Here is a 13614-nt window from a genome sequence, read left to right on the forward strand (position 1 = left end):
TGTTCTATCCAGATTGTTAACTGATTAATTGAGCCAATTGTGGGTCTTAATTAGGGAAAATGTCCCCGTGTTCAAGGTATCCAGTGATTTGGTGATTTAAGGAGACCTGCAAAAGCCTGGAGTAGCCTAGTGCATGGGGTTTTCAAACCTTTCCTGGAGTACCCCCTGCCCTGCTGTTTTTTGTTCCAACAGAGGTCTTAATTACTTAATTGAATGGTATATTGATGTATAATTCAATTAAGCATTCAATTAAGCAACTAAGACCTCCGCTGGAACGAAAAACAGCAGGGCAGGGGGTACTCCAGGACCGGATTGAAAAACCCAGGCCTACTGGAAGGTGTTGCGTGGGTTTTTCCAGGTGCGACCGCTAGGTGGCGACAGTCTCAAGTGTCTCCCAGAGGAATGACAGCGGAGTCAGAGTCACGCCGTCTCTCCAGCGACGTGGAAGGGAGCCTTATCTATACACAGCCATCCCACTGGAAGACAACCCAAAGGCTGCCCTTTTGGGGGAAACCCGAAATGCGCTGTCACTAAAGTCAGCATTTCGTGGGGAAGTAGCAGAGACGAGACGAGGCAGTTTGACCAGTCGCTGGGGGAGCTGTGGTTAAGGGAGCCATGGACGGGGCGCTCTCGGTGGTTTTAATCTGTGCAGCAATGTTCCTGGGCTGCTTCCTGCTGGGGCTGATCCCCCTCATGATCAAACTGTCGGAGGTAAGAGCTTGTGCTTTGTTTCTTCACATCCCGCCGTGTCCTTTTACTTCTAGAAACGGTCACGTCGCCTCCCACTCCAGTTTCAGTTTGTGAACTTTGGTCCTGCGAGAGCTGAAGAGAGAAGAGGTCAGTCTGGCTTTTTAATCGCATCGTGTTTATGGTCAATCCTTGCTATATCTGGCAGCTGTTGAGTGTCCCATTATTATTTCTGTGCCAATGCCGTCCGGTTTCGGTTTCAGACAGGTCAGATGGCACTGATTTGTTTATGCTTTCGTCTGTTTGTTTGTCCTTGCCTTGTTCCCGTCGCCGGAGTTGTGGTGTGTGACACTAATTGGCAATTAGAATCATTTGCATGTGTTTGTAAGAAGCAACCAAACAAAGACTGCAGCCACCATACGTACACACCAGTACTAGTATGCACTTCTGTGCCAAATCAGTGTGAACTTCTGATGGGTATAAAACATTTTTAAACAATATGATCAAAAGCCATAGCTGTAAAAAATGAAACGAGTGAACGTTGGGCGTCAGTCAGTTGTTTTGAGATTCTGAGATCTACAATAGTCTATATTATAATGCATAATTATATTGGTGTGTTTTTTATAGCTGTAGTAATATATATATATAGCTCTACATTTGAATCAGTTATTGCACTAAGTTAGGACAAAACGTGTGTGAACTAATTAATAATATACAAATGCACAGTTATTTGTATCAGTCCCTTTTCTGCTAATGATGCCATTCTCTGTCCGATTAAATGAGTTTGATCTTCTCACTATCTTAACCATACAGAGCTCCACTGAATGACGTGACAACCTGTGCTACCTCTCCCACAAAACCACGTGCTCATTATTTTTCAGCAAAAGCTGCAGTTTGTGAGCGTCCTGGGCGCTGGCCTGCTGTGTGGAACCGCTCTGGCCATCATCATTCCCGAGGGGGTGGAGCTGCTGGAGGACTCGTGGAAAGGTGAGACGCGATTGGCTCAGGAGCAGGTCCGGCTGTCCGAATAACGGGCAGTGTTTCAGCGGATTCCACGATTCACTGCATCAAATATCGTCCCCAGAAGCTTGTGTGACCCAGTTTGTCCTTATTCGCTTCAGCGGGGGCAATCCACTCAATGCACCTGTGTATGGATTTGTCTTGGCAACGTTAGCCCGGTACAGATGACCCAGTCTCCTGTTTTTTCTCTGAGGATGTTGGGTGCAGGAGTGTTCTTGTTTTGTATTTAAGTCTTGTGCTCTCGTCACACAGCCGCCACGCCCCCCTGCCTACCGGACGGGGCGAAAGACAACAACAGCGAGGCCAGTCCATCCCCAGCCGCCGAGGCGCAGAAGGGCCTCCCCCCACACTTCTTCATCGGCGTGTCTCTGGTAGTGGGGTTCGTCCTCATGTTTGTCGTGGACCAGGTCGGCAGCTACTTCTCCTTACATGGCAAGTGATGATGAGGAGAATAACAAGGTTGCAAACGTTCACTGACTGCAAGCACCCGAAGTGAAGCTGGGAACTGGAATGGGCTAACGAAGGCGGATCTTTTTCCTTGTTTGTCTTTGTTGCAGATCCACGGACTGGCATGTCAAACAGCACCAGTATCACGGCCACTGTGGGCCTGGTCATCCATGCTGCAGGTATTGGGCAATGCTGCTCTGATGCAGTAGACAAGGGCGGGAAAGCTTTCAGAAATGTGAGAGAATTGTGTTAGAAGGGCGAGGGAGTGGGGATGAAGAAGAAAGTGGCCCAGGCTTGATATTGAGTTGACAAAGCTCTTTGCACTAAAGGGCCGTCAGATTGACCCCTGTCTTCCTGTGTGTCTCTCATTGCGTCGGTAGCTGACGGGGTGGCGCTGGGGGCAGCAGTGGCTTCATCTCAGGTCTCCATTCAAGTCATCGTCTTCTTTGCCGTGATTCTGCACAAGGTGAGAGAGCTGTGTGTCTGAGGCAGTGGAGCTGGAGGCAAAATAAAGCAATGAAAGGGAAACTTGAAAACGAGCTGAACCATCCATTGTGTGTCGTTGTGTCGCAGGCCCCCGCCGCATTCGGACTGGTCTCCTTCCTGATGCACGCCGGCCTGGAGAAGAGACAAATCCAGATGCACCTGCTTGCCTTCTCCATAGCTGCCCCGTTGCTGGCCATCACCACGTACTTCATTCTGAGCGTGGTGAGTGAGTAATGGAGATTTGGCTGTGGTCGGGGGCAGTCACTCTCCAGTTAAACGGAGAGCGCAGTGTAATCAAGGCGCCTGTGGCATCGACTTCACCGAGTTTCCTCTCCCCTCTCCGCAGACGGGCGGCTCTTACGCACACAAGCTGAGCGCCACTGGGGTGGGAATGCTCTTCTCGGCCGGGACTTTCCTGTACGTGGCCACCGTCCACGTCCTACCGGAGATCAGCAGCAGGGGGCAGCAGCGATCCTCCCACCTCCACCACCACCCTGGCACCGGGGCCTACCAGCAGGGGGGGCTCAGCTTCCTCGAGAGCCTCACTCTCGTCGTAGGGGCGGGGCTTCCGGTGCTGCTGTCTCTGGGACTCCGTGATGACTAGACAGGGTTGGCCATGTTAGTTCGGCCACTGCTCAATTCGGCTGCCATCTACAGCACTACGCCGTATGCAATGCGATTAAGAAATAATGTGAGACTTGATTGCGGTGTATGAAGGAAACCGCCACTGGCCAATGTTTTTTGTTCTGCTTTATTTTTCAGGTACAGTAGTTCAGGTATGAGATCTGTGAGATGTATGTTTGAGAGACTTGAGGAACCATTTTGGAATTTGTGCTCACGGTACGGTCTACTTGCCCCCGATTTTGGTGTTATTTTGGTTAATTGTTTTTCCTTCACCCAGGGATGTGCTAAGCTTTCAAATTTTGCTTAATAAGGGGGCAGGTTTCCTTAACATATAGATAACTTTTTGTTGTTTATATCAAACACGTGTGTGTACTTCCAAGCCTTTTCAAAATGCAGATTTCACTTTCAGCTGCGACTGTGGAATCTTGACTTCTTCATTCTTTTTTGGGGTACTTTAGGATTCTAGTGGAGTTTACATTGAAGACGGACTTAAACATTTACTCAATTACAGTAAAGCATAGCGGCTACGCAAGGTGAGCCCTGCAACGCGACGGCTATTTTCCATTAACATTGCATAATCAACAATTAAACAATACTACGGTACAAAAAGAACGCTTGGAAATAGTGTTTGATTAACTACAGTTATTTTGCTGACATGCTCAAGTCGCAGTGCTGCACATATGACATAAAATGTGTGTGAGGCATTCACTGATGGCATTGGATTATTTGTGAATTAATTGTTTTCCCTTCATGGCGTAGCATTGTGTGTAGCTCTACCGTTTGCTCTGGAGGAACATTGTTGGATTGCTTTCGACGGTTCTATGAAAGGTGTATGAATGTTCCAGAAAAGTAAAAATAACATGTCAAATCTAAATATGCTACTGAGCTAATAAGGCCCATCCTTAAAATAATTCTTACCTCACACCTTGAGGCATGGCTGCTCCTCCATTCTCTGATTCTGGTACTAAAAAAGGAGTGGGGACATGTATACTGGAGGTAGTCTACGCCTGGTAAGATGACATTCCTAAAATACCTTATTTTGAATTGTATCCGTGTCATTTTCCCACTTGTAAATATAATAAATTGTTCCAAGAAGATATTTGTTTCCACCCTTTTTTTTCAAGGAAGCCAGATTTGCATATTTATCTATAAACTTGAGTACTTGAATTACAGGATCGAATATGATCTGTTTTGAATCCCAGATTAATTGTTCTAAGGTATTTTGAGGTAAGTTGTTGTTTTCCAGAACGGGTCACTAGTTTAGTTTAGTTTCACTCTGGGTTCTGTTTCTTGCTCTGGTCCATTAAGTTTTCGCCCCAGGTCGTCCTTGTGTTGCCACACACGGGTTTTCTTATACTTTTCTCATCCAAAAATGTGGATAAAGTCCACTATATATATATATATATACACTCACCTAAAGGATTATTAGGAACACCTGTTCAATTTCTCATTAATGCAATTATCTAACCAACCAATCACATGGCAGTTGCTTCAATGCATTTAGGGGTGTGGTCCTGGTCAAGACAATCTCCTGAACTCCAAACTGAATGTCTGAATGGGAAAGAAAGGTGATTTAAGCAGTTTTGAGCGTGGCATGGTTGTTGGTGCCAGACGGGCCGGTCTGAGTATTTCACAATCTGCTCAGTTACTGGGATTTTCACGCACAACCATTTCTAGGGTTTACAAAGAATGGTGTGAAAAGGGAAAAACATCCAGTATGCGGCAGTCCTGTGAGCGAAAATGCCTTGTTGATGCTAGAGGTCAGAGGAGAATGGGCCGACTGATTCAAGCTGATAGAAGAGCAACTTTGACTGAAATAACCACTCGTTACAACCGAGGTATGCAGCAAAGCATTTGTGAAGCCACAACACGTACAACCTTGAGGCGGATGGGCTACAACAGCAGACGACCCCACCGGGTACCACTCATCTCCACTACAAATAGGAGAAAGAGGCTACAATTTGCACAAGCTCACCAAAATTGGACAGTTGAAGACTGGAAAAATGTTGCCTGGTCTGATGAGTCTCGATTTCTGTTGAGACATTCAGATGGTAGAGTCAGAATTTGGCGTAAACAGAATGAGAACATGGATCCATCATGCCTTGTTACCACTGTGCAGGCTGGTGGTGGTGGTGTAATGGTGTGGGGGATGTTTTCTTGGCACACTTTAGGCCCCTTAGTGCCAATTGGGCATCGTTTAAATGCCACGGCCTACCTGAGCATTGTTTCTGACCATGTCCATCCCTTTATGACCACCATGTACCCATCCTCTGATGGCTACTTCCAGCAGGATAATGCACCATGTCACAAAGGTCGAATCATTTCAAATTGGTTTCTTGAACATGACAATGAGTTCACTGTACTAAACTGGCCCCCACAGTCACCAGCTCTCAACCCAATAGAGCATCTTTGGGATGTGGTGGAACTGGAGCTTCGTGCCCTGGATGTGCATCCCACAAATCTCCATCAACTGCAAGATGCTATCCTACCAATATGGGCCAACATTTCTAAAGAATGCTTTCAGCACCTTGTTGAATCAATGCCACGTAGAATTAAGGCAGTTCTGAAGGCGAAAGGGGGTCAAACACAGTATTAGTATGGTGTTCCTAATAATCCTTTAGGTGAGTGTATATATATATATATATATATATATATATTTATTAGATAGGTAGGTGTGCAAACTTGACAGACCCCCCCTGGGCGTGAGCAGCATCTTCCTCACACCCAGCGTTCTTTCTCTCTGTGTCAGTTTTTTAATTGGCATGCACTTCATGCAGGTCTGATAAAAAGGCACTAAATATCCTATAAAGACTTCAGGATGTCTCTTGCAGGACTTAATGTTTTCATTGCCCTTCACTTCCAGCCTTTAGTTCTGTTTTCTTCCTCCCATTGGCTCCCAAGTTAAACTCCCTGAAGGAAGAAGGATCCCCTGACATTCTTGGCACAGCCGCTGCGCCAGGGAACACACAGAGCTCCTTTCATAGGGTAACTAGGCCGGCCTGGCGTGGACTCAAGTCCCCAACACACAACAGCTCCATCTTTCATGTCACCAAATGAACTTCTCTTATAATAAGCTGATTGAGGGAGCAGTAGGAGGTCATTGGGAAAATGGCCAGGGCTGTTCATCTGATTTTATTTACTATCCAGTGTCTGCTCTGGAGCAGTGGAGTTCACAGTGTTCGGTTCGCAGAAACTAGCAATTAAGTAATTTGCAAATACGATAACTTCTGGCCTGGACTTTCTCTTCCAGCAATCTGGAAAAAAGTCAACAAAAAATACATGTTCTAATTTACAACTGAAAACAGTCAAACTGGGAGTGAATACAACCCAGTTATTCTAGCTAGTTATTCAGTCCCAGTTGCTTAGATTTGTGCTTGATGTAAGTTAAATTTGGGTCACGTTAGGCAGCACTGGGAAATAGGGGTCAGGGCTTTGGCCCCTGGAGTGAAGAGATTTGGGTTCAATCCCAGGTGTGTACCTTCGAGCAAGGCACTGTGCCTAGTTTGCTCCATCCTGTGGATTAAAAGTTATGGAGATGAGAGACTTGTCTGTCAATTTGTTTAATGACAGTCAGACCTTAACGTTACAGGGCAGTGTAAGATGGATATACCAGATTATTGAGGCTGTAACTGCAGAGTCCCTTGTGGTTCACACCACTGTGTGCTGGCCTGAAACCTAGCAGGACTGGAGTTCACTCTATTGTTTGTGCTGTGTTTTGGTACCAGAGGGGACACTGTGTGATGGATATAACACATATTCAGACACCTGAATGGCTTCTGTGGCTCACCATGCAGGGTGCTGGTCTTAAAGTAGGCAAGTCTTGAGTTCACATCCTATTGGATCACCTGTCTTCTACAAATCTGTTGCTTGTGCAGTGTTTAAGTGCTACGGGGGCAGTGTGAGGGTGATATACCAGATCTTTGAGCAAGTGGTAGGAGAATCCTTTGTGGCTCACTGCATGCTGTGTTTACATGGAAGCCAGCTGGATGTGAGTTCAAATCCTTATGTAGCACCTGTCATCTGCAAATCCATTGTTTTTGGTGTGTTTTAGTGTCAGAAGGGGCAGTGTAATGTTGATAAACCAGCTTTTTAACTGTCAGTGTGGTTCACTGGATATGGTGTTTGCCTTGTAACTGGTAGGACCAGGGTTCAAATCCTGGTAGAGCAGCTGTCTTCTGAAGATCTCTTTATTTTTGTTTTAGGGTCAGGGACAGCAGTGTGAGGTTGATATACCAGATATTTGATCAACTAGAAAGTGAGTCCTTGGTGTCTGTCTATACATAGTGCTGGTCTTGAAGTGAAGAGGCTCTGGGTTCAAATCCTGGTGATGTAGGTAAGTATATCAAGATATGTAATGCTGTAATATGTAGAGTCATGTAATGTAGAAGTTGTGTAGGGGGAGGCTTGGATGCAGGTTGTGGGTTGTGGGTTGTGGGATGTGGGTTTGTCAGAGAGTTGGGTGGGTTAGGATGCAGGTAAAGGGGTTGGGTAGTCTAGAGGGCTAAGAAGACAGGTGGTTGTGAAGGGTAGGATGCAGGAAAGGGGGTGGTTGTCAAGGGGGTAAAAAGAGAGAGCCATCTGTTTTTGACCAACTCTCCCACATCCACCTCCACATGCATCCTAGCTTCACACCTCCCCTCACTCCTCTACATCTATCTTAATCTAGCCTATCCTTCACCTCACCCTTGATCCAAAGCTTCGCTCTGTTTGCCACCTAGATTACCAAACCCCTTTACCAGCTTCCTACATCACCCCACCACAGTTAACATTGGTTAGTATTAGATCCCTTAATGTACTTACCTCCTTACCTTAAGCTCCTTAGCCAGGAATTGAACCCAGGTCCTGCCAGTTTCTAGACAATCACTGCATCCAGTGAGCCACATTGCCACAGTTATGGATCTGGTTTATCAACCTTACACTGCCCCTTCTGACACACGAAAAAATCCCATAAACAATGCAGAAGACAGGTGCTGCATCAGGATTTGAAGTCACATCCTGCTGGCTTTCAGGTAAGCACTGCACTCAGTGAGCCACAAAGGATTATCCTGCTGCTTACTCAAAGATCTGGTATATCACCCTCACACTGCCCCCTCTGGCACAAAAACTGAAGACAAGAACAGATTTCCAGAAGCTTGTTTGTTCATCAGGAATTGAACTCAAGACCCACCAGCTTTGAGACTAGCACACTGTCTGGTGAGCCACAGAGCACTTCACAGGGAGTTCTTTGAAGATCTGCTATATCCCCAACACAGCGCCCCCTCTGGCACCAAAACACAGCACAAACACCAGATTAATAGATGAAAGATATCACACCAGGACTTGAACTCAGGTGCTGCTAGGTTTCAGGCCAGCACACAATGGAGTAAGCCACAAGGGAATCTGCACTTATAGCCTCAACTATCTGGTTTATCCACCTTTGTATTGGCTGGCTTGATGAAAGTCAAATCATTCATATTCCTACATATCCCCACAGATATAACTAAAATATCTACATGAATTGGCTTAAAAAGCAATACAGATATGCAATATAGGGAAATACAGCAAACTAATCTGTGAAAATGAGTCAGATCCTCATTTTTTAAGATTTCAGGAAATCCTTTTTTTTTTAAAAAGATGTACTAACACCAAACATGCCATATTGGTGAAACTCTACTTTAAATGGAGTGGCAGTTTGTGTGTCAAATCATAATTACTCTGCCTGTCCCAGGGCCTCAAAGAAGGGGAGCGACCGAACAAAATGGCTGTTTGAACACCCAAAACACAGGAGTTATTAGAAGCGTTTCTAGCCCCCTGGTGGAGAGAATATGAAAATAAATAAGAACCTATTTTAGAATGGAATAGTGGAATTATATATTTGTTTACCAAATGTAGGATTTAATATCTGTAATGATAGCATTTTTAGTATTACAGCCTATGTTGCAATGTTATTTACAGGAGTATACATTAAAATGGATGTACAAAATGTGCTGTATTGTACATTCTCTAGTAGCTCAACAACAATAATCAGTTTTATTGTTATAATCAGGTTTTTTATTTATTTATTTTGTATGTATACCAGATCCACCCTTTAAATTTGTTAAAAGTATTTTTAGGGTAATCCAATATAATAAATGAATAAGCAGGACTCAAGATGATGTAAAAGCAAACACGCACGCTGAAGTCATTTATTTTCCTGTAATGTACTAAGAAATCACAATCTGAAACAGATAATTCCAAATCAAATTATGCTTACAATCATTAAATAAAACAAGTCAAACATTAGCCTGTCACTGGGGCTGTGTACAATTTACTGTCTGATTTTCCCAAATTAGGAGATTTACATCTGCAGATGGTGTTATACTTCCAGCCTAATCGTATTACACGTTTATTGCTCCAGGTATCCTTGACATGCATTGTTTGTCTGTTTATTTATTAATATTCAACAATAAGCCTTAAGATACAAAATGGTGTTGCACCACAAGATGTAGAAGACATATATATAGAGAAAGATAGAGAAATATAATACATACATAATTTTTTAAATAATTTTAAACTAATGTAACAAAAAGGAAAACATTTAAAGTATATAAAATCAACTTTAAAGTTTTTTTTCCATATATAAAAAAATAAAATAATACACCAAATAATTTGATTAAACGTATATACAAACACTCCCTCAAACATTTACTGTAATACCTGAAGTCTGATAACCATGGTGCCTGATAAGATTTAAAAGCAGTTCTCTTTCAGGATGTACTTCAGCAATCAAGTTCAATTGTTTAACAGAGTTACAAACTAACTGCCACACAATATTAGAACCCAAAACTAGTTCCCTGGAAAGGTTTTTATGGGTAAATTGATTTTCGAACCTAAAATATAAGGAAGGATTTCAGTCACTGTAATATGAACAGTTTTTCTTCCCACTCAAAATGGTCCAAAAAAGCCCCCCCACAAGATCTTGATTTGAAAAACCTGCAAAACTCCATACTCTGAATTCAAACTGTGAACGATTTAGCCCCTGTATGTAGATTTTCTTCAGGAATTCAGGCCAAAAAGAGAAACTAAACATGAACAATGCAATGAGGAGGTGAAGACGCGCATGGGAATGAGGCGCAGGGTAAATTCAGGACAGAAAACAAGCCCACGTGAAGTTAATAATACAAATGTGTGGGTTTCTTTGGTAGTGTTCTCATGAAAGATTCATTAGCACGGTACCTGCTGATGCAAATACATGGAATTATTGTTTTCCTGAGCCATTGTTTTTATTTTATCTTAGTTTTGTGTATTGTATTCAAGTATTGATTGCGGTTTGGCACAGGGCTCACGATGGCACTGGATTCTTGGTTCTCACAGCTTTAAACAACTAAACACCTCAGAGCTGACCTAAATACGGCTCGTCAATGAGCTCTGTGTCTCTGTTATGTAGGACAGTTGGATCGGGTGGGGGTTTGTAATGTTATCCAACAACACTGGCGTTGAGGCCACGACGAGCAAACGCCTTTGATCTAGCAACCTGGATTGAGATCGACATTGATTTAACCCCCTCACACCACCTGACTTTAAAATCATACACATCTTACATTTAAATTGATAGCTCTCCTATTGAAGTTGTACTTTCCCAGCAGCAGTACATGTGTCGACCTTTCCACTAACCTACAGTTCAGTTATTTGTCTTGTAAGCAATCCAAAATGTTGGCATGAGAATTGATCTCTTTTGACAGTTAATACTTGCCTCCCTGTACAAAGGAAAGTGGGCAAAATATCTGCCACCATCGTGACCCGTAGTCAGAAGGCACAGGAATATTGACAGGCTGGTAAAAAGAACCGATTAAAAAATGCACTGTATATAAATATTTACACACTGCACAAGTCAACACAATGTACACACATTAACAATATCATGTCATGAAAGTTAAACAATGAATGCTTTCAACTCCACACACATAGGTATGTTTATTCTAACTCCAGGGAAACAGCACCTGTAAAACACACTGACAGCAAAGCTAACTGATCCACCTTTTTTGTTCATTCACATGAACAGTAAATGAGTTGACTGGACTACATGCTGTGAAAAATCGCAATAGCTACACAATGTTGTTCATTTGGAGTTCAACTATGGCACTAATAACTTGTTCTCCCCTGAGTGTGTGTGAGTGAGCGCCAGATTGTGGTCTGGGCCTCACAGCTTGATCCTGGTGAGGCTGGCTCTGAGCTGGGCCTCCAGGGCCATCTGGTCGAAGGAGCGGCTGTGGATCTGCTCCCTCACCCTCTCCCTCATGTGGAAGGAGGCGCGGGCCACCCGGCGGGACTCCTCCACGGCCGCCTCCTTCTCCCGCAGGATCTGCTCGGTCTTCAGGTCCTTCAGGGCGATGCTGGTGTTGAGATGCCTGCGCAGCTGCGCCTCCTCCTCTCGCAGCCTCTCCCACAGCAGCTGGTGGCTCCTCTCCTTCTCCTCGTTCTTCTGCCTGGCCAGCGCCGCTCTCTGCTGCACTTGGGCCTCCGCGGCCACAGCGGCCTGCTGGATGCGGTGCTCGGTGACCCGGGCCAAGGCCTCCTTGTGCCTCTGCTGCTCCCTCTCGTTCGCCTCCGCCTGGGCCTTGGCCCTCTGTATCTGCTCCTCCTCCCAGGTTGCCTGCTCCTTCAGCTTCTGGAGGCGGGCTTCAGCCACCTGCTGCTGGTTCCTGCTGGACTTCAGCAGCTTCTGCTCCAGAGCCATCCTCTTGAGCCGCTCCTGTGTCTGGGCGTGGCTCTCCACCTCTTTCTTGAGAAGCAGGTGTTTCAGCCTCTGGTGCTGGTTGTCCAGCTGCACTTTCCTCCGGTCCCTGCTCTGCCTCAGGAGCCGGCTCCGACTGGCACGCCCAATCTTCTGCTGCGCCTCCCTGCTCTGCATCTCCTTCAGGAGCCGCTCCTCCCGCTCCCTCTCCTTCAGCTGCTGCTCTTGGCACCTCTTCCTGCCCTCCGCCTCCCTGCGCGCCGCCTCCAGGCCCCCCCGCCGCCGGGCCTCCTGCTCCTCGGCCAGCCGTCTCCAGCGGTCCTCGTGCAGCACGGCCACGCGCTCCCTGAGCCCGGCCTCCTGGGTCTCCTCCAGCTGCAGCCGGCGCCGGCGGGCCTCCTGCTCCCGCTGCCAGCGCTCCGTGCTGAGGCCCAGCTCCCTCCGCCTGTCCCGCTCCTCCTGGGCCCGGCGCAGCCCATCCTGCCTCCTGGCCTCCTCCCGCTGCTGCTCGGCGCGCCTGCTCCTCCGCAGCCGCGCCTGCTCCTCGGCGTGCTTGGCCAGCATCAGCGTGGCGATCTTCCTGTCCCTCTCGGGGACGGTGACGCTCATGTCCCTCTGGATCTCCCCCACGAGCTTCCTTAGCCTCTTCTCTGTGGCCGGGTAGCGGCTCAGATCGCCCAGGCTGAGGCTGTCTGTCTTCCCCTCTGCTGCAGGAGACCTGTCCTCTCTGGCATGGAAAGGGACGGGCCCCTTGCTAGTTGACTCACTAATGGCCCATTCTGGAGACTTACTTAATCCAATGCCTGTCCAAGCCTCCCCATCCTTCTCCTTTCTGTCCGGCTTCCCCTCGGCGCTCTGTGGGACAGGTGTCCTCCTGCCCTGCTGCTCCTGCACGACCTTCTCCCGCTCCTCCCGGCACTGCCGCAGCCGCCCCCTGCGCTCCCTCTCCTGCATCTCGTACCGCTCGGCCACCGCCTCCCACGGGCTGTCCGGGCTCTCCTCCAGCAGCTCCGACAGGTCCCTGTGCAGGAGCTCGACGGGCCTCACCCCCAGCCGGGCGCAGGCCTCCAGGGACCGGGGGCTGGTCAGGACGTACCTGCTGCCTTCCGCCTCGGCCGACTCGAAGTTGTGCAGATCCAGGTGCAGCAGCAGCGGGGAAGCGCATCTCTCGGCCTGCATGTTGCGCTCTTCTGTGTGCAGCTCAGTACCGGCAGCCATTCAGATGAAACTGTTAACTCAGTATTTGCGCAGCCCCGGCTCACAATGCGCTCAACAGCCGCCGCCGCCGGCGTGAGGACGCCCTGCCCGTCTCTATGGGAATCAGTGCCGCAGACTGCAGGCCGGCGCTCCTGTTTTCCGCACACTGCGCCGCCGTGAGCGCCCCCTAGCGTGCGGATGACTGCGTCTTTCTCCAGCTAATGCAGAATTCATATCATTGTTGTATATTGAATTCATTTTATTTCACCAGCTCTGTGCTCTGTGTTGACCGATTTACAAAACCAAAAATATGTAAGACTATGTTGGAAAGTCAGCATTGCGACAGCTTAGCATGCAATATGTGTGAGCCTGACCTATAGTGTGATGCAATTGTTATTTGGGCTTAGAAGTGTTTTCTTGTTAGTTGCATGCTATCAAATGACACCTTATTCACGAATGTG

The 13614-nt window shown here is 46.9% G+C and overlaps 2 protein-coding genes across 2 annotated transcripts; one reads left to right on the top strand and one right to left on the bottom strand.

Annotated features, from left to right (window-relative positions):
- Positions 1-360: 360 nt before the first annotated feature.
- LOC136719088 (zinc transporter ZIP9) lies at positions 361-4361 on the top strand. The gene is made up of 7 exons (XM_066696919.1): positions 361-711; positions 1569-1674; positions 1960-2139; positions 2265-2333; positions 2535-2620; positions 2728-2862; positions 2987-4361. Exons 1-7 carry the CDS (start codon positions 616-618, stop codon positions 3242-3244), a joined length of 930 nt encoding a protein of 309 aa, XP_066553016.1. The 5' UTR covers positions 361-615; the 3' UTR covers positions 3245-4361.
- A 5039-nt stretch (positions 4362-9400) lies between these two features.
- On the bottom strand, positions 9401-13256 carry LOC136719106 (coiled-coil domain-containing protein 177). Its single transcript, XM_066696942.1, has one exon. The coding sequence runs from the start codon at positions 13172-13174 to the stop codon at positions 11423-11425; it is 1752 nt and encodes a 583-aa protein (XP_066553039.1). The 5' UTR covers positions 13175-13256; the 3' UTR covers positions 9401-11422.
- Positions 13257-13614: the final 358 nt, after the last annotated feature.

The sequence above is a fragment of the Amia ocellicauda genome, chromosome 23, assembly GCF_036373705.1.
Source record: "Amia ocellicauda isolate fAmiCal2 chromosome 23, fAmiCal2.hap1, whole genome shotgun sequence".
NCBI classification, from domain to species: Eukaryota; Metazoa; Chordata; class Actinopteri; order Amiiformes; family Amiidae; genus Amia; species Amia ocellicauda.